We start from the raw sequence: 22,065 nt of genomic DNA on the forward strand, positions 1-22,065 counted from the left end.
ATCACGCATGTCTTCATGAAACTGAGTGAACTGCTCAAATGTTGCCGATACTCCATGCTCAGGCATAATATTCTCACCCTGAAACTGAAAGCCTTGATCATACAGACGTTCCGGGCGATCGTCTTCTACGATCATATTGTGCATGATCACACAAGCAGTTATCACCTTCCATAGTTTCTGCGTGCTCCAAGTATTAGCAGGATACCGAACGATGCCCCATCGAGATTGCAAAACACCAAAGGCACGCTCGACATCCTTTCTAGCACTCTCTTGCTCTTGGGAAAATCTTTTCCTTTTCTCTCCGACAGGGTTGGGTATTGTCTTTACAATAGTGGTCCACTGAGGATAGATATCGTCACCCAAATAGTACCCTTTGTCGTAATTGTGGCCGTTGACGGTAAAGTTCACCGGTGGGCTGTTGCCTTCGGCAAGTCTAGCAAACAACGGCGAGCGCTGAAGCACGTTGATATCATTGTGTGATCCAGCCATGCCAAAGAAAGAGTGCCAGATCCAGAGATCTTAAGACGCCACGGCCTCTAGTATGACAGTGCAAGCCCTGACATGTCCCTTATACTGCCCTTGCCAAGCAGAAGGGCAGTTCTTCCACTCCCAGTGCATGCGGTCTATGCTGCCAAGCATCCCTGGGAAGCCCCTGCTAGCATTCATCGCCAACAAACGGGCTGTATCTTCAGTTGTCGGCTATCTCAAGTATTCAGGGCCAAACACAGCAATCACAACCTTGCAAAACTTATACAGGGACTCTAGGCATGTAGACTCGCTCATACGGACGTACTCGTCAATGAGATCACCGGGCACTCCGTATGCAAGCATTCGGATGGCGGCAGTGCATTTCTGATAAGAGGAGAAACCAATCTTGCCGACGACATCCTTTTTGCACTCGAAGTAGTCATCATAGCCGACCACTCCCTCTTTAATACGGTTGAAAATATGCCTACTCATATGGAACCGGCGGCGGAATTTGTGATGTTTGAACAACGGGTTTGTTGTATCAAAGTAGTCCTTCCAGAGAAGGAAATGCCCGCTCTCCCGGTTACGATTCAACGCCGGAAGATGGCCCGGAATGGAGCCACGGAACAACGGCCGCTGTTTGTTGAGGTGGTGATGGACCAACACGATAGTCAATATCTCCTCCTCGTCGTCAGACGACGAATTGTCGGAGTCGCAAAGAAAATTATGGAAAAAGAACTCGTCGGTGGAGTCCATTTTCGTACCTTGGCAAACTGTCGAACAGCTTGCGGGCATCGAAGAAGAAGACGACCGGTGAGGGGAGACGCGACGCCCACAGACCAGCTAGCTGCCCGGCCGGCGTCCGACGAGTGTGACGACGTCCGACAAGTGTGCTGGTCGTATGTGGCGGGGGCGGCGAGGCATCTTGTTGGTCGCGGGCGGCTGGGCGGCGGGGGAAGCGGCGGCGAGAACCAGCTTGCTCCCCGGCGGCAAAACGGCGGCGGCGGGCGACTGGGGACAGGGGCGGCGTTGCTGGGCGGATGTGGAGGCGGCGGCAGCTGGAAGAGTCGTCGGCAAAATGAGCGACGGCGTCGGTGACGGTGGAGACGGGGGACGAGGGTTGCTTGTTGGCCGGGGGGAGGGGAGGCCAATGTGCAACAGACGAGCGGGCCCGGGAACAGGAGTAGGCGAGCGCGCGCGCGTCCGTCGCATGTCCGCGCTGATGCAAATTAGGCTTAAAAATGGGTCGGAAATGGGTCGCCCGCGGATGAAAAACGAACGCGCGTCCGTTTAAGTCGGCGCGTTGGGCCGTCTTTTCTGTCCGCGCTGATTCAAACGGATGGCCGCGGATGAAATGAATCGCCCCATTAAAATTGCTCTCAGGGCAAAGCTTCCGAGCGTGAAGGACGTGATTGACGCAAACAGAAGTGACATGAAGTAATGGCGGATAGCCGGTGCAAAATGCATAGCGACCCTTTTTGGGAATTTGACGTGAGAAATGGCGCGAGTTTGTGAAAGAGGGCTTCCCTCTCTTTCTCTTTGTCTTTTTCTTGTTTCTTGTTCCTTTGATCAAATGATCACTTGATCACCACTCTTTGTCTTTGTGGTCACACTTCTGCCAAATCAATGAAATACCAGTATTTACGATTGTATTGTGTTAAAAAAAGTTAAAAGGGCAATGATTACTCGGTGAAATAGTAGTAGTAGACACGAAACACTTCCAATCTTTCTATGCTAAAGCAGGAATAGAGTTCGTTCGACATGCCTCGGCACGGCATCTCCACCGGCCGTCGACGTCGATGCACGCATGCAGGTGCAGCCAGTAGTCCAGTACCACATGATACAGGCAACACGCACCCGTAAGCCGTAACACACGGCGCGGATGCGCTAGCCGGTCACAACGCCGCCGACGAGCAGCCGGGAGGATCAAGTTATACCTACGACACGCAGCTATCCGGGATGGCGATCGAGTGCTGCATCCGTAGCTGCTCGTAAAACCTCTTGATGAAGTCGTCGGCCTCGGCGTCCACGCGCTCGCTGCTGCCGCTGTTGCCGTCCTCCGGCACGACCGGGAACGGCGAGTCGGTGACGCGCAGCCGCCGGACACCAGCGGGGCTGCGGCCCAGGATCCATGCCACCATCGGTGATGGCGTCGCCGTCGCCATCCCTGCCACCGCCGGCGTGGCTCTTCCGGACTCCACGTCGGCGCTCATCATCTCGAACGCCCGCGCCACCGCAGCGGCATCCAGGCCTCCGTAGTCGTCGCGGGCGGTGCCCCGACCGCCTCCGCTGCGCCCGCCGCGGCTCTTAAAGGGGAAGAGCCCGTAGTACTGCGGGTACGACGGCGTGGTGGTGCAGCTGAACTCCACCGCCCGCGCGTGGTGCCCGTAGAACGACGCCATGGTGGAAGTGGGGGAGGAGGAGATACGGTGGCCATGGCCATGGGCCGTGGCGGGTTGGGCTAGGAGGCCGCGAAGCGCCCGACCGGCGAGCTTGCCGCGGCCGAGGAGGAGATTCAGGTCCATCATGAGCCGCTTCCGGCAGAGTCCGCGGCGCAGCATGTGGCACACGGCGAGCACAACGTGCCACAGCCGCCGCGCCAGCCCATGCTCCATGGGCCGCCGCGCGGGCGTCGTCGCGAGATCCATTAAATTGTCCTAGAAAGGGTGTGGATGCGACGATACAATGGAAATAAACAGACACACCTGACAGATTATGGAAGAAGAGTGTGAGAGTGATTAGCTTAAGGGATGAGCTTATCTAGGGGCTGATGGATTGTGCAGGCAGCGGGAGGAGAGGAGGGTTTATAGGGGAAAGAAAAGCTTCAACTTCAAGGGACCCACATAAACGCATCTTTATAGAAACTTTTGAATATGCACAAGAACAAATTTCATGTTAACTTTTGTTGTTGTTTTTAGTACGAAATATCCATCATCGCCGTGATGTATTCCTTGTTCACTATTATAAGATATTCTTACTTTTTTCTAAACGGATGTATGAATATGTTTTAGTGTGTTTGTTCACTTATTTCAATCTGTATATAATCAATATTGATATATCCAAAACATCTTATAATAGTAAATGGATGGAGTACTATATGCTACTAGCTACAAAGAAATTGGCATGTTTGTCGATACACTTATTTTGGCATGATACATGTTTTCTCTTTCGAGCTTTCGGAGTCTCATTAGATGGTAAATTGTACTAAAATAATATTGAAGGTAAATGCATGTGTCTAGTCCAAACTATTGAATGAACAAATTCTCAAATCATATTAGAATCCTATTAAAATCCTTCCAGTTAGGCAAATTACAAACTTAAATTTGACAGAAAAATCCACCGACAAGTAAAATTCCAAACATTCCGAATTGGTCCGAGAGAGGAAGGAGATACAATACTGGCCTATTCTTCTTTCTTCCCGGTCCTTTTACCCGTGCAGTTGTTATTGGCAATGATCGCAAACTGGCCACAGAAACACGATACTTAGGGGCTGCTCGGACTCTCTCCACTCTCCAACTCCACGCCGGAGCGGAGCAGGATCTAGTTTTAATTTGGGGAGTGGCTGGAAGGGCCCTTCACAGGCTCCGCTCCGTGGCAATTTTGTCGAACAGGGCCTTACACAAGGTATCTACCCAATGCAATCAGTTATACACTTGTGCAAACTCAATCAGCACACAAGATGTATACACGATTGACGTACTGTCATGGATCTTGGTCAAAAGACAAGATACGTAGCGCCGGTTTCGTGCTCCCGTGTTTAGCAAAAGCTAAAGCTTAAATTGCTTAGGGAGCAAGTGAGGAATTAGTCCGTTCTCATTTCCTTTTCCTACTTGCTTGCTTGTATTCTTGATTTCCTACCTTTGCCTAAAGCATGGTCATGGATCAGCTCGGAGCTCGAGGACATGACCATGGCTTTCCAAAGGCTGGTGCTACCTTTTCTTATATCGGGAATCACAGTTGTGTACAGCTGGTTACCTTGCTAAGAACGTACAAAAACTGCTAGATGTAAAAAAAAAAACTCAATTTCAGCCATCGCAAGTTCTAGAACCACCAGATCCAATCTAAATACCATCACAGAGGGGTTCATCATCCTCATTGGCGCTTCTCGGATGATGCGTGAGTAGTTCTTTGTAGACCTACGGATCCGTAGTTAGTAGCTAGATGGCTTCCTCTCTCTCTCTCTCTCTCTCTCTCTCTCTTTCTCTCTCTCTCTCTCTCTCTCTCTCTCTCTCTTGATTCTTAATACAATGGTCTCTTCGAGATCTATTTGATGTAAATCTTTTTGTTGTGTGTTTGTTGGCATCCAATGAACTTTGAGTTTATAATCAGATCTATGCTTTTATCCATGGAAGTTATTTGAGTCTTTTCATCTCTTATATGCATGATTACTTATAGCCTCGTATTTCTTCTTTTAATCTTTGGTTTAGTTAGGCCAACTAGATCAATTCTTCTTGCCATGGGAAGAGGTGCTTTTTGATGGGTTCGATCTTACGGTGCTTGATCCCAGTGACAGAAGGGGAACCGACACATATGTATCATTGCTATTAAGGATAACAAGATGGGGTCTATTTCTACATAAATAGATCTTGTCTACATCATGTCATCGTTCTTATTGCATTACTCCATTTCTTCATGAACTTAATACACTAGATGCATGCTGGATAGAAGTCGATGTGTGGAGTAATAGTAGTAGATGCAGGCAGGAGTCGGTCTACTAATCGTGGACATGATGCCTATATAATGATCATTGTCTGGATATCGTCATGATTATTCGAATTTCTGTCAATTGCCCAACAGTTGCTATTTTCTCGAGAGAAGCCACTGGTGAAATCTATGGCCCCGAGTCTCTTGTTTATTATATTTGCCTTTGTGATCTATTTTTATATACTTTTATTTTCACATCTATTAATCCAAAAAACACAAAGATACCTTGCCACAATTTTTATTTATTTATTTTAACTCGTGATCCCGCGAGATCTATTTATCCAATTTACTATAATTTTACCTATCTTTTTACTCGTGAGGGATTGACAACCCCTCTCTTACGTCAGGTTGCAAGTATTTATTCTTTGTGTACAGGAGCTGTCTACGTGGTGTTGCGTGGTTCTCTTACTGGTTCGATAACCTTGGTATCATCACTGAGGGAAATACCTACCGTAGTTGTGCTGCATCATCCCTTCCTCTTTGGGGAAATACCGACGTAGTTCAAGCCGCATCAAAAGGAATTTCTGGCACCGTTGCTGGGGAGACATCATCAACATCTACCAGGTTCCTAATCACAAATCTTATCTTCTTGCAATTTACATTATTTGCCATTTGCCTCTCGTTTTCCTCTCCTCCGCTTCACAAAAATTTGCCGTTTTATTCGCCCTCTTTTTCGTTCGCCGTTTTCTCGTCAGATTTGTTTTTGAGTGCAATCTTGTTGCGTAGTCACAATGACTCAAGAGAACACCAAGTTGTGTGATTTCTCAAATACCAACAAGAATGATTTCATTAGCACTTTGATTGCTCCTCCCGCCACTAGTGCGGAGTCTTGTGATATTAATACCGCTTTGCTGAATCTTGTTATGAAAAATCAATTTTCCAGTACTCCTAATGAGGATGTCGCGTCCCATCTTAATACATTCATGAAATTATGCGATATGCAAAAGAAAAAAGATGTGGACAATGATCTTGTGAAGTTGAAATTATTCCCGTTTTCTTGGCGAGATCATGCAAAATTTTGGTTTTCTTCTTTGCCTCGCAATAGTATCAATTCTTGGGATAAGTGCAAAGATGCTTTTATTTACTAAATATTTTCCGCCCGCTAAAATTATTTCCCTTAGAACCCAAATCATGAATTTCAAGAAACTTTAACATGAGCGAGTTGCACGATCTTGGGAAATGATGAAATTAATGCTAAGTAATTGCCCAACTCATGGGTTAAATCTTTGGATGATCATACAAATTATTTATGCAGGGTTAAATTTTGTTTCTCGTAAACTTTTGGACTCCGCTGCGGGTGGTACTTTTATGGAAATTACTTTGGGTGAAGCCACCAAGTTGCTTGACAATATTATGGCAAATTATTCACAATGGCATACCGAAAGAGCTCCTACTAGTAAAAAAGTTCAATTCGGTTGAAGAAATGTCTTCTTTGAGTGAAAAAATTGATGCTCTTATGAAATAGGTTGCTAATAAAAGTGCTCCTATTGATTTTAATGGTGTGCATTTGTCTACTTTGATTGAGAAAAATAGTGATGCCATAGATGTGAATTTTATCTCGCGAAACAATTTCGATAACAATGCTTATAGAGGTAATTTTAGTCATATACCTTTTCCTAGTAATTCCTCTAATAATTATGGTAATTCCTATGGCAATCTTTCTTATAATAATAATAATAGGAACACCTATGATCTTGAGAATAATATTAAATTTATCAATACTCAAAAAGTTTTCAATGCTACAATAGAAGAAAAGCTGAATAAGATTGATGATATGTCTAGAAGTATTGACAGAATTTCTCATGATGTAGAAAATCCCAAGATGGAAATTTTTGTGCCTAAGGTTGAGGAATAAATTAAGGCTCTTTATGTTTCTATCGATGAGACTAAGAAAAGAACCGCTATACTTAGAGCTAGAAGTGAATTTTTAGAAAAAGCGTTTTCTAGTGATTGCTTTCATAAAAGTGATGAAGATCTTAAAATGATTGGTGTTTCTTCTATTGATTCTTTGTTTAGTAAAATTAATATTGACAATAATGGGACTAAAGAGAAGTCAAATTTAGCTAGAAGGTGTCCGGATAATTCGGAGGGTGAAAATCTTGTTGAGAAAATTGATAAAAGTGGGTTTGAAGAGGTCAAAACTTTAACTAGTGATGTGCCCACTCTTTTGGATTACAAAGACTTTAATTATGATAGTTGCTCTTTGATTGATTGTATTTCTTTGTTGCAATCCATGATAAATTCACCCCATGCTTATGAACAAAATAAAGCTTTTACTAAACATATTGTTGATCCTATGATGAAAGCTTTAGAAGAAAAGTTGGAATTAGAGGTTTCAATTCCTGGAAAATTGCATGATGAATGGGAACCTACCATAAAAGTCAAAATAAAAAAATATGAGTGTTTTGATTTATGTGACTTGGGTGCTAGTGTTTCGACAATTCCGAAATCTTTATGTGATGTGCTTGGTTTTACCGATATTGAAGAGTGTTCTCTAAATTTGCACTTGGCGGATTCTACTATTAAAAAACCTATGGAGAGAATTAATGATGTTCTTATCCTTGCAAATAGGAATTATGTGCCCATAGATTTTATTGTTCTAGATATTGATTGCAATCCGTCTTGTCCAATTATTCTTGGTAGACCGTTTTTACGTACTATTGGTGTCGTGATGGATATGAAAGAAGGCAATATTAAATTTCAATTTCCACTAAGAAAGGGTATGAAACACTTACCTAGAACTAGAATTATGCCACCATATGAATCAATCATGAGGGCACCATATGGATCTAGAAACAAAGATGACAATACTTAGATCCTTTGCATTATGCCTAGCTAGGGGCGTAAAACAATAGTGCTTGTTGGGAGGCAACCCAATGAATAAAATTTACTTTTGTCTTTTTCTTTCTGTTATTGAGTGTTTGCACAATTATTCTACTGTTATGATTATGTTTTTTGTGTTTTAGTTAGTGTTTGTGCCAAGCAAAGCCTTTGGGATCATGTTGGGTGATAGTTGATTTGATTTTGCTGAAAAACAGAAACTTTTGCACCCAGGAAAATAATTTTCATTTTTAAAAGAAGAACGATAAAATATTGATTGTTTTTACCGAATATTAATATATGAATTTCTCACGTTGTCATAATTTTTCAGAATTTTTGGAGTTACAGAAGTATTCGAAATTTCCAGATTGCTACAGACTATTTTGTTTTTGACAGATTCTGTTTTCTTTGTGTTGTGTGCTTGTTTTAATGATTTTATGGTTTTCTTTGAAGATTTTTTGCCATAGAAAAGTTGGAATACAGTACATATAATGTAAAAATAAAATATGAATGGCTTTCCAACAGTACTTATAGTAATGATTTGCTTTCTTATACTAACGGATCTCATGAAGGTTTTGTTGAGTTTTGTGTGATTGAAGTTTTCAAGTTTTGGGTAATACTACGATGGATGAAGGAACAAGGATTAGCAAAAGGCTAAGCTTGGGGATGCCCATGGCACCCCAAGATAATATTCAAGAAGTATTAAGCAACTAAGCTTGGGGATGCCCCCGAGTGGCATCCCCTCTTTCTTCTAATGACCATCGGTATTTTACTTGAAACTATATTTTTATTCGTCACATATTATGAGTTTTGCTTGGAGCTCCTTGTATGATATGAGTCTTTGCTTATTTTGCTTTGTTTTTTAGTCATGAATCCTTACTGGACACACCTATTTGAGAGAGCCAAAATTATGCCATGACTTGTTAGAATTGCTTTGTATGCTTCACTCAAAGCTTTTTGAGCTATGGAATTGCTCTACTGCTTCACTTATATCTTTTTTAGCACGGTGTGCTTTAGTATTTTTTGAGAAATGGTCTCATGTTTCACTTAGATTTATTTGAGAGTTAGTAATTTTTTTAAGAAATTCTCTCTTACTTCACATAAATTATTTTGAGAGAAGAAAATTTGTATGCTCGTGTTCTTCACTTAGATTTGTTTGAGCTATCAAAAGCAACATATGAAACTAGTCCCAAAGTGATAGATATCCAAGGAGGATATAATAAAAAATTCATGAAGATCACTGGACAAAATAAATTTGATTCTTTGTAATAGTTTTGAGATCTGTCGATATAATATGTGAGTCATGTTGATGAGTAATTATGCTTTAGTAAGAATATTGGTGTTAAGATTTGTGATTACCTATGCAAGCACAAAAGTCAATAGTTATGCAATGAAATTACATCCTACTTGTGGTGCATTATTCGGTGTTAGTTATGCTTAATGCTTGCTTATGAGATTTTTCGTTTCTTGGTTGGATGCTTCTCAATCCTTTGCTAGCCTTCATTTGCACTAAGTATGGTCACTACTTGTGCATCCGAAATCCTTTGGACCAGTTTTTGCCACATGAGTCCACTATACCTACCTATATGCGGCATTCTTTTAACGTTCTAAGCAAATCTGTATGTGTCATCTCTAATTTTCAAAATAAACTTCTCTTCTCTGTGCTCATACCTCTCATGAAACGGTAGGGGGTGGCTGATATATTTCCATGCTAGATGTGTTATTCTCAAGACGAGTGCTTATTCACTTGTCATTGCACGAGAGTACGACACAGGTATTAGGGATGCCCAGTCCCAAAATGAAAACTGAATTTACTTTATGTTGTCAAATAATAAATTCCTTGGAAAGTGTTGGTATGGAAGGCACTCGTGGATACGGTTAGCCATGGAAAGTGAAAGTATGATGGAAAAGGAATAATAAACTTTATTTTCTGTTTGGGAACCGCCTATGATATATCTAGCATGGAAAGTATTGGGAACTACTTGATCGTTTTCGTTGACAGGAAAAGCATGCAACCCAAAATGTTTTATCTCTATCTTTTTCGCTTTGAGCTCTAGCACCTCTACAGATCCCTACTTCCCTCCGCGAAGGGCCTTTCTATTTACTTTATGCAATTTTTATTTTTACTTAAGTCTCCATCTTCTCTTATAAAGCACCAACTAAGGGGCACTATGATCGAACTTGAGCATTGGGTATAGCTAATATGCGAGTGTGTTTCATGAATGGATCAATGATTGAGCATAATGAGCTAGGGATAACTTGATTTGGCGTTGATATTTTAAAATACATGGTTGCTTGTTGATATGCTTGAGTATTAAAGTCCTCATGTCAAAACTAGGCTATTGCTTTGAACCATATAAAAGTCCCATTGTCCATTTATAAAAGAAAGAATATGTGATGAACATGTTAGGCAGCATTCCACATTAAAAATTCCGTTTTTATCATTTACCTACTCGAGGACAAGTAGGAATTAAGCTTGAGGATGTTGATACGTCTCCAACATATCTATAATTTTTTTATTGTTCCATGTTGTTATATTATCATTCTTGAATGTTTTACAATCATTTTATATCATTTTTTGGGGCTAACCTATTGACATAGTGCCAAGTGTCAGTTGTTGTTTTTTGCTTGTTTTTTACATGGCAGGAAATCAATACTAAACGGAGTCCAAACGCAGCGAAATTTTTTGTGGATTTTTTGGACCAGAAGACACCCAATGGGTCGGAGAAGCACCTGGGGGTGCCCCAAGGTGGGCACAACCCACCAGGGCGTGCCTGGGCCCCCAGGTGCGCCCAGGTGGGTTGTGCCACCTCAGTGGCCTCTCGCACCGCCTCTTTGCTCTATAAATACCCCAATATTCCATAAAGCCTAGGGAGTCGACGAAAATCAATTCCAGCCACCGCAAGTTCCAAAACCACCAGATCCAATCTAAACACCACCACAGAGGGGTTCATCATGTCCATTGGTGCCTCTCCGATAATGCGTGAGTAGTTCTTTGTAGACCTACGGGTTTGTAGTTAGTAGTAGGTGGCTTCCTCTCTTTCTCTCTCTTGATTCTCAATACAATGGTCTCTTGGAGATCTATTTGATGTAACTATTTTTGCGGTGTGTTTGTTGGGATCCGATGAACTTTGAGTTTATGATCAGATCTATGTTTTTATCCATGAAAGTTATTTGATTATTTTAATCTCTTATATGCATGATTACTTATAGCCTCGTATTTCTTCTTCGAATCTTTGGTTTAGTTAGGCTAACTAGATCAATTTTTCTTGCCATGAGAAGTGGTGCTTTGTGATGGGTTCGATCTTACGGTGCTTGATCCCAGTGAGAAGGAAAACTGACACGTATGTATCGTTGCTATTAAGGATAACAAGATAGGGTCTATTTCTACATAAATAGATATTGTCTACATCATGTCATCGTTCTTATTGCATTACTCCATTTCTCCATGAACTTAATACACTAGATGCATGCTGGATAGCGGTCAATGTGTGGAGTAATACTAGTAGATGCAGGCAGGAGTCGGTCTACTAATCTTGGACGTGATATCTATATAATGATCATTGCCTGGATATCGTCATGATTATTAGAAGTTCTATCAATTGTCCAATAGTAATTTGTTTACCTAGCGTTGCTATTTTCTCGAGAGAAGCCACTAGTGAAATCTACGACCCCCGGGTCTCTTCTTTATTATATTTGCCTTCGCGGTCTATTTTTATTTGTGTTTATTTTCAGATTTATTAATCCAAAAACATAAAAATACCTTGCTGCAATTTTTATTTATTTATTTTATCTCGCGGCCCCGCGAGATCTATTTATCCAATTTACTATAATTTTACCTATCTTTTTACCCGTGAGGGATTGACAACCCCTCTCTTACGTCGGGTTGCAAGTATTTGTTCTTTGTGTGCAGGAGTTGTTTACATGGTGTTGTGTGGTTCTCCTACTGGTTCGATAACATTAGTCTCATCACTGAGGGAAATACCTACCGTGGTTGTGCTGCATCATCCCTTTCCTCTTTGGAAAAGTACCGACGTAGTTCAAGCCGCATCACAGCCCCAGGTGGGCTCCACGGTCCCTAGGCCCCCACCTTATAGGGGCGCCTAGCCTGGTGGGCACCCCCTTCCAGGTGGCTCTGGTGTCCGGTGGTCTTTATATACTGGAAAACACTACCGCAATTTATCAAGCATTTTTCTGTCGCCACCACTTCGTCTTCCGAGGCGATCTTTGTTTTCATCCATGACTGGTACTCTGTTGGAGAGGGAATTCATCTCCATCTTCATCGACATTGATCCTTGTGCTCAAGATGAGTTGTGAGTAGTCCACATCTAGACTACAGGTTTCATGGTAGTTGCCAAGATGTGACCTCTTCATTCCCATGTTTAATACAATAGCCATATGAGTTGCCCCAAATAATTATGGTTGATCCGATGTATTCTTTAGCGGTGGTCTGGATCAGATGATAACTTATTTCTTTATGTTCAGATCTATGAATGCATTTATGTTTGATCTATAGATGTATATTTCTCTCCAATTGCTTGTTTATTCTTCACCATTTTAGATCGTTAATCTGTAGTGGGAGTGGTGTGCATTAGTTGGGTTTAATCTTGCCAATAATCTACTGCAGTGATATTTAGTGCAAAAGGTTTGTACTCCCTTTGTTCCATAATGTAGTTGCCTATGTTTTTCGAGATTCAAATTTGACCATAAATTAGACCAATAATACATAAATTATTTTACTGAAAAATTATACCTTTGAAAACTTTTTCCAAATACGAATTCAAAGGTATCTGTCATGCTCCCGCTGCATTCGCCCATGTATACAGAGGATAATGTATAAAGGCTGCGTCAATTAATTCCGATCAGATTTTTCGTCGACTCCCCTAGGGTTTCTGAAATATTGGGGATTTATAGAGCAAAGAGGCGGTGCGGAAGGCCACTGAGGTGGGTACAACCCCCCTGGGCGTGCCTGGGGGCCCCAGGGGCGCCCTGGTTGGTTGTGCTCCTCTCGGGGCACCCCTAGGTGCTTCTCCGGTCCATTGGGTGTCTTCTGGTCCAGAAAAAATCCACAAAAAATTTCGCTGCGTTTGGACTCCGTTTGGTATTGATTTTCTGCAATGTTAAAAATAAACAAAAAACAACAACTGTCACTTGGCACTATATCAATAGGCCAGTCCCAAAAAATGATATAAAATGATTATAAAACATCCAATAATGATAATATAAAATAATAGAACAATAAAAAATTATAGATACGTTGGAGACATATTAGGCTGAGCCTTGGCTGCTTGATCCTCTTCCGACACAAAAACCTTTGTCCTATTTGTTCTGATTTTCGTGGACATTTTCTATGGCAATTTTCTGAAATTGTGAAAACATCGGAAAACAGAAACTTACGCTGAGCACTGAAGTAATAGGTTAGTCCCTTGACATAGTTTGAAAACATTGCAAACTTAAATAATAATCGGCACGACACATAAAAATTATAGATACGTTGAAGAAGTATCATTTGGGTAGAACCTACGTCCCAATGATTGGTGGGTCCTATTTGCAGGGAAATATATGGATGCCGCATTATGACGACTCTGTGCGATTTGCCTCAGAGGTTTTCAAATCCATACGCGATATGGAGCCTGCCAATATAACGACTCTGCTAGAGTTGCTATAATCCTCCCATCTTCCGTGGAATTTTGGATTTCTGGATAATTAGAAAATCCATTTAATATATTTTTCATGCCAATATATTCTAAAAGTTGGAAATTAACTAAAGCTTCATAATTTTGAAAGTTTGAAATTCCTAATAATTATAAATTTCTCAACATTTTAAACTTCTAGTTTTTTTAAGTTACAAAAAAAAAGTTTGATGAGGCGTTGACTTCCGAAAAAAAGGAAATTTCATCTGGTTTGAAAATGACCGATGTGTTTTCCGAGATCGTCAGACAATAGCATTCACAATATAGTACCCCCTCTGTGCTCGACAAGAAAACCTATAAATTTTGTTCAAGTCAAACAATGAAAACCTTGACTTAGTTTGTTGAATTATTTTACAAACAACTACAATACCAAACTAGTATCATTAAAAATACTTTTTTTGTGTGAAAAATATCGTTAGAAATACAATAAAATATACTTTCATAGAATCAATAATTCGGATTTGTAGATGTTGATCTTTTTCGTATGTTAAACTTTACATTTTTTTGCGAACCAACCTGTGGTTGAGATGGTTAGGTGGACATTGGTATCCCCAACCCACCAGAGTTTAAATCCTGGTGTTCGCATTATTCCTGGATTTATTTCAGGATTTTCGGCGATGCGCTTTCAGTGAGAGGAGACGTTCCCGTCGACGACGAGGCGCCTACGGTGGCTTCGTAAATCTCAAGATGATATGCCGGCTCAGTCTCTTGGAGGTGCTCATAAGGATAGGGTGTGCGTGTATGCGTTCATAAGGGTGAGTGTATGCGCATGTATATGAGCGCTTGTGTCTGTACTGATGCTAAAAAAATAAACTTTACATTGTTTTATTCGAGCACGGAGGGTGTATACACGACTCTCCATGCATGCAGCGGAAATCAACGACACTAGCAAATCTTTTCGCAAAGAAAAAAAAAAGACGACACTAGCAAATCACACTGTCACGTCAGATTTCATGTGGATTTCGATAAAATATATCTGATCCGTCCTATCAACCTTATCCAAAGCAAAAATACAATATATTTTATATGCAACATTGGACGCTGATTTGCCCAAATTAGACGTGCGTGCGGTAGTTGGTTTGGTGCGCTCGAATGCAAGTGGCATGGTGCTTTCCATCATGGCGTCCCGCTTTTGGGGGAAAAGCATCTACAATCAAAGCAAACTACACAGACAAAAGCCAACCCGCAAGCACTAATCTTTTGCGCTTTAGCCAAACCAGCTCCCTTTGCCTTTCCCCCCTCGTGTTGTAGTGCGCTGTTTAGCTTATCTACCTAGCAGTAGTATCACTCCAGTTGTAGCGGGGTCTGGCAGACACCGATACTAGAACGACGATCCGACGGGGAAGATGACCCTCTCTACTACTCTATCTCTCGTCACGGTTTTGAGTAGCGGTGTTTGGGATTGAAGCTTTCTATTTTTTATGCGGCGGAGGATTGAAGCTTTGGCATAGTACTGCCAAATTTGCGCTTCATGTACGTCTGCATGGTGTGTGACTTGTTTGATTACTTCTTCCATTTGTTAAACCACTTGCTAGATTTCATACACCAAGTGTTGTGATCTTCTTTTTCACACAAGAACTGGAAAACGATATTTCTACGGTAATTTCATATATTAAGCCAAGGTATCATAGATACAAAAAGAAAAGGAAAAGCAAGACTAGGGAAAATCAGCCAACTCCTTGTTTAGTGAACATCATAGTAAAATCCTTGTTAACTGAAATCAGAAAGTACTATCAATCCAGTATTGAGGAATGGTGACGTTGTTTAATATGATAGCTCATGATCTTGAGGTCCTGCTTTAACAAGGTTTTCCAGGATAAAATTTCTGGAGTTGTTCAAAATTTGTTATTCCTCATCATCCAAATATTCCATCATCTCATAATTATGATGTTAAGTAAGAACTTCAATTTGGCGACAGTGGTCTACTTTGTTGGTTTGGCCTTTCCAGAAAATGCACATGGAAGAGAGCAAAGGTACACCCACAAAAATACAGAGAGCAAAGGTACATAAAGCAACAGTCAGTTATTTTTACACTACAGCAGAATTATTTGCTTTCATGGAGAAGTCCAGCCGTAGAATTAGATTTTCACACTACTGTGGAATTAGCTTCCAATGACAGGCGCAAAAGGCCTACCACAATTAGCTTCCAATGACATGCGCAAAAGGCATACCAGTGACGGGCATGATGCTCGCCACTAGTAACATGTTATGGCGTGCAGGGCGCCCCTCATTTGTATCCCTGGACAAAGTATCATACCACTCATGAGCTAAACCACTCACCGCCACCGGTAGCATGGCCCAGTTCAAAATAAGACACTGATGTGGCAGCGTTTTGTTGCCACGACAACGTCTTGCACATTCCATTATATAAATAGTTGCATATGCATTTGTACATATCTCTACGCAAAAAGGGGAGTATGTTGTCGTTTCGTTTCATTTCTCTTCGTTGCCTCCCATCCATCGAAGACATCCCACGCCCTACCGATTTTTTCCTAACGAAGCCCACCCTCCGTATTGGTTTCTACTCCGGTTTTTCCCTCCCAGTCCCCCCCCCCCAGTACTCAACACGCAAACAAACACGTCCACACCCTCGGGCACAACACATGTCCTTCGCCCTGCCTCCCTTCTCTCTTCCTTTTTAAACCGGCTAGGGTTCCACCCGCTGCCACTCGCCATCCGCCATGGCGCACTCAACGTCGATGATCTCCTGGCTTCACTTGGGGCTCCGGGTCGAGGCCTTCTGTCTGCGCCTTTCTCTAGCCGCCTCATCGCTTGGTGGCCATCAACCTCACATTGCTTCTCTGGCGAGCAGAGGTCCCTTCTTCCTCACTGACAAGACATCAACATCATGATGGGATCTAGCCAACGGCCTCAAGGAGAGGAGCTCCACGAGCGGGCAGGGCGACCCCATGCCTTGGAGATGGCAACCCTCGACCCCTTCTACAGTGGTGCACTGGCCACATCCCCTTCCTCGTCTCTCTCATTACTACTGGGAAAAGGCTTATAGGTGAACACAAATTTATGGCGGGCGAGGCGAGTCACCCGCCACAACTAATTTAGAAATGTAGATGTGGCGAGTACCAAAGCTTACCCGCCACTGCTACTGACAAAGCAGTGGTGGCCATGAATACCAGCCCGCCACAGGTAGACCGTTTCAGAGTTGGCCGCATAATGAAACCTAACTGTGGCGGGTGGTGACACATGCTCGCCACTGTTTATTTATACATCAGTGGCGGGTGCGGCTGTTGCACGCCACAACTAAATTATGGTAAGCACTCTTACTAGGCATGGAGGACGTACATATTATGCACTCGTAGCAGTGGCAGGTTCTGTTCGCCGCTCGCCAGTGCTGTCCACTTACGTGTGGCGGGCACCCTACCACGCCCGTCACATGTAGACCCATGATGCTGACTGCAGTTCATTTCCCCCACCCCATAAACCAAACCAAATTTGCAATTTCCCCAGCCGCTACCCCCCCATCGCCTTCTCCCAAATCTTGTGTAACACCCCGGATATGATTTACCTAATATGTAATCCAACTCTTGCCGTTTCCGGCGTTAAGTTATTTTATTTTCTCGGGTTCGGGTTTTTGTCTCCGTGTGTGTTGTCGTTGTCATGCATCTCATATCATGTCATCATGTGCATTGCATTTGCATACGTGTTCGTCTCATGCATTCAAGCATTTTCCCCGTTGTCCGTTTTGCATTCTGACGCTCCGTTCTCCTCCGGTGGTAATTTCTACCTTTCTTTCGTGTGTGGGGATTAAACATTTCCGGATTGGATCGAGACTTGCCAAGCGGCCTTGGTTTACTACCGGTAGTCCGCCTGTCAAGTTTCGTACCATTTGGACTTCGTTTGATGCTCCAACGGTTAACCGAGGGACCGAAAAGGCCTCGTGTGTGTTGCAGCCCAACACCCCTCCAAGTTGGCCCAAAACCTACCAAAACCCTCTCCATCCTCTAGAGAGTTCGATCATGATCGCGTGGCCAAAAACCGCACCTTATTTGGACTCTCCTAGCTCCCTCTATGCCTATTTAAAGACCCCCCGAAATTTCTCCTTCCCCTTCCTCCCGAAACCCTAGATCCATCTCCACCCGCCGCCGCCAGACAAAACCACCGCCGACGGACGTGTCCGGTCCAGCCGGACACGTCCGCCACCCCACCCGGGCCAATCCCGTGCTGCCACGTGGCGCCGCCCGTGCCCACATCGCCGCCTCCTCCGCCGGCCCGCCGCGGCCCGCAGCGGGCCCCCGAGGCCCGGTCCGCCCGACCGCGCCTGCGCCTGCTTCCTCCTCGCCGCGCCACCGCACTCCCTCCTCGATGTCCGCCGCGCCTCCCCGCCGTCGACCTTTGCCGCCGCGCCCGTCCTCCGCCTCCTCCTGCCTTGACGTCCGAACCGCGCTGCCCTCATCGCCGGCAGGTGCATCGACGACCGGATCCGGTGCCGCCGCCCCTCTCCCTCGACGCCGTCCTCGTCTTCCACTCCGGCCGGCAACTCCGGCGAACTCACCCCGACGAGCCTCAAACCCCGTGCTCAGATTTGGATCCAAAAAACCCTAGGGTTGACCTCTCATTTTCTCTAAGTCCTTTTCTGTTACTTTTTCTAGCATATTTAATCATGTCGTAACTTTGCACCACGTAGCTCTGTTTTGGACATATAGCATATCAAAATGTTCGTCTCTGAGAGCACGTCATTTCATCTCATTGCATCATTTTCATTTGAGTTCATCTTGATGCCCGAAATGCTGTTAGAAGAATACTATTTGAGATAATTGCCAGATCTGCTGCTCCAATTAGAGATTTGTCATTTTTGCCATGATTAATGTGTGCATGATATGCCCTTGAGCTCTACATGAGTTTTGTTATATGTTTTGCCATCTATCCAGAGGTGCAACCCATGTATTTTTGTGATGTGTGTGGTGACTAGCACAAGCTTGCAAAGTGGAGCATTCGTTAATGCTGATTTCAGGGACTTAGCATTTCCACTAAGTCCTTGACCTGTTTATCTCATTATGCCATATGTTCATGTTGTTTCCTAGTGATCCGTGCCTCTTTAGAGGATGATCAGTAAGGATGTTTTGTTAATCTTGTAGTGCTCTATCCATCCATGCCTTTGTTTGAAATTATGGAGCACCCTAACTTGAGTCAATCGAGCTCTACCTTTGTCATTTCGTGAATCTGGGCAGATTGTCTACTTGTTAGCGATTTTGCCGAGGATGTTGTAGTTTATTCGTGCATGCTATGTTATTTTTCTTGCCATGTCTAGCTTGTATTTTGTGTATTCTTGATGCGTGTATCCTTAGATTTTCATGACTTGCTCTGTAGTGAATGCATCGAGCTCGTAAACATGCCTACTTGATATCTGTTTCAGCATGCTCACATGCTTGCAAATGTATTTTCTGATCCCTTTTGGCTCAAGGTCACTAAGGGAGTTTTGTTAAGCTCTTTGAGTAGCTCTAGGCCATGCTTTACTTTGCCATGTTCAGGTCCTGTAGCATATAGTTTTCATGCTCCAAAGAGTGCTATCTGATCTGAAATTCCAGACAAGTGTTAATTTCACTAAGTCTGAGATCTGTTTGCCAAATGTATTTTTGCCATGCTTGTTTGAACCTGTTAATGGATGAATTGGCCGTAGCTCAGTGCTAGTCTTTTGTTAAACATCATGAGTGGATCCCTGCCATGTATTTTTTTGCCATGTTTGGGTGCTGTAGCATGTTCATCTTGTTGCATTTAGATGGCTACTTGCTGTAAATCGCAGAACGTGGCCATATTTGAATTGCTTGCCATTTCCAAACCGTAACTTCGATTCCGGTGTTCTTTATATCGTTTTCAAGCGATTTCATCTCACCTTTCCAGTGGCACACTTGGATTTCCAAGTTGAGGCCAGGTTCATGCATTCCTTGTCAAATCTTGCATATGCATCGCATATTGCGTCCCACATAGCATACCATGTTTGCATCATATTGTTTGAGTTTGCACATGGTTGATTGTGTCCTTGTTGCTTGTTTGTCTTGTTTGGGTAGAGCTGGGAGACGAGTTCGCTAACGAGGAGCCTGTTGAGTTTGCTTTCAAGGATCTAGTCAACTCTGACAACTTTGCAGGCAAGATGATCATACCCTCGAAATCACTACTATCTTTGCTATGCTAGATGCTCGCTCTTTTGCTATGCCTATGCTATGATGCCTACCACTTGCTTATCATGCCTCCCAAATTGCCATGTTCAACCTCTAACCCACCATGTCCTAGCAAACTGTTGATTGGCTATGTTACCGCTTTGCTCAGCCCCTCTTATAGCGTTGCTAGTTGCAGGTGAAGATTGGAGACCGTTCCTTGTTGGAACATTATTTACTTGTTGGGATATCATTATATTGCCATGTTATCTTAATGTATCTATATACTTGGTAAAGGGTGGAAGGCTCGGCCTCTCGCCTAGTGTTTTGTTCCACTCTTGCCGCCCTAGTTTCCGTCATATCGGTGTTATGTTCCCGGATTTTGCGTTCCTCACGTGGTTGGGTTATAATGGGTACCCCTTGATAGTTCGCCTTGATTGAAGCTTTTCTAGCAATGCCCAACCTTGGTTTTACCTTTTGCCACCTAGCCTCTTCTCCCCTGGGTTTCTGGAGCCCGAGGGTCATCTTATTTAGCCTCCCCTGGGCCAGTGCTCCTCTGAGTGTTGGTCCGACCGAGCTGCCTGCGGGCCACCTCGGGGAAACTTGAGGGTTGGTTTTACTCGTAGCTAGTCTCATCTGAGTGTGCCCTAAGAACGAGATATGTGCAGCTCCTATCGGGATTTGTCGGCATATTCGGGCGGTGTTGCTGGATTTGTTTTAACTTGTCGAAGTGTCTTGAAGAACCGGGATACCGAGCCTGATCAGAACGTCTCGGGAGGAGGTCTATTCCTTCGTTGACCGTGAGAGCTTGTCATGGGCTAAGTTGAGACTCCCCTGCAGGGATATGAACTTTCAAAAGCCATGCCCGCGGTTATGGGCAGATGGGAATTTGTTAATGTCCAGTTGTAGATAACTTGAACCTTAACTTAATTAAAATGAATCAACTGTGTGAGTTGCCGTGATGGTCTCTTCTCGGCGGAGTCCGGGAAGTGAACACGGTGTTGGAGTAATGCTTGTGCAAGTTGTCCTCTAGTTACTCGCTCGCACTTTGCCTCCTCTTCTCGCTCTCTTTTGCGAATAGGATAGCCACCATATATGCTAGTCGCTTGCTGCAGCTCCACATATTTTTCCTTGCCTTACCTACTAAGCTTAAATAGTCTTGATCGCGAGGGTGCGAGATTGCTGAGTCCTTGTGGCTCACAGATTACTTCCAAACCAGATGCATGGCCTGATGATTCCGTTCCAGATGACGCGCTTGAGCTCAAGTGGGAGTTCGACGAGGACTCACGCTGATACTACGTGCCTTTCCCTGATGATCAGTAGTGGTGCCCAGTTGGGGTGATCGGGACCGTGTCGCATGTTGGGTTTATCTTTTATTTTGGCGCCGTAGTCGGGCCATGAGTGTTTGAATGTTGTAATGCTATTTATGTACTTTGATTGACGTGGCGACTGTAAGCCAACTATGTATCTCCCCTTTTATTATCTGTATTACATGGGATGTTGTGAAGATTGCCTAACTTGCGACATTGCTTTCAATGCGGTTATGTCTCTAAGTCGTGCCTCGACACATGGGAGCTATAGCCGCATCGAGGGCGTTACATCTCGCCTGACTCACGGCGGCGCCCTCGTTGCTGCCTCTCCTCCTCGCCGCCTCCCCGCCAATCGTTGCTGCCCCTTCATCGACGTGGCATCGCAGCCCTTTTGTCGCCGCCGCGCCCCTCGTTGTTGCCCCTTCGTCGACGCTGCATCGCGGCCCTCCTCACTGCCGTGGGCATGGACTCCTCCAACACCGGAGACATCTTGTTACCGCCGCCACCGCCACCGCGAAGCTCCTCCGCGATGGCTACCCCTCCAGACATCACGCCCTCCTCCACCAACATCGGAGACCACGCACTGCCTTTGGACGCCAATCGAGCCACCTCTCCGGTATGGTCAAAGTTGGGTTTGGGTAAATAGATATTTAGCATGGATTAAATTTGAGTAGTGTGTCTTAGTGTTATTTGTGCTTAGGGTAACTATGAGTAGATTAGGAACATTTTGCAGGTATTGACACGAGTGCCAATGTTCTGGCGACATGTTGCTTTATTTCCGTTTTGCCAAATTTCTGGCACACGTTATGTCCTCTTTTTAGCAAAGGTCATGTCAATTTTTTCTTTCATTTTTTAACTAGGATCCATTGTAGTGTCGTTGGCTTATATTTGCAGGTATTGACATGAGTGCCAATGTTTTGGCGAAATGTCGATTCATTTCCGTTTCGCCGAATTTCTGGT

At 43.7% G+C, this 22,065-nt stretch overlaps 1 protein-coding gene across 1 annotated transcript; it reads right to left on the reverse strand.

Annotated features, from left to right (window-relative positions):
- Window positions 1-2,154: 2,154 nt before the first annotated feature.
- Window positions 2,155-3,229, reverse strand: LOC123108669 (uncharacterized). Its single transcript, XM_044530366.1, has one exon. The coding sequence runs from the start codon at window positions 3,114-3,116 to the stop codon at window positions 2,406-2,408; it is 711 nt and encodes a 236-aa protein (XP_044386301.1). The 5' UTR covers window positions 3,117-3,229; the 3' UTR covers window positions 2,155-2,405.
- Window positions 3,230-22,065: the final 18,836 nt, after the last annotated feature.

Source organism: Triticum aestivum, chromosome 1A (assembly GCF_018294505.1).
Source record: "Triticum aestivum cultivar Chinese Spring chromosome 1A, IWGSC CS RefSeq v2.1, whole genome shotgun sequence".
Taxonomy (NCBI): domain Eukaryota; kingdom Viridiplantae; phylum Streptophyta; class Magnoliopsida; order Poales; family Poaceae; genus Triticum; species Triticum aestivum.

Bases quoted from the DNA above. Each gene is read 5' to 3' on its own strand.
- LOC123108669 (XM_044530366.1), bottom strand. From the start codon at position 3,116: ATGGATCTCGCGACGACGCCCGCGCGGCGGCCCATGGAGCATGGGCTG.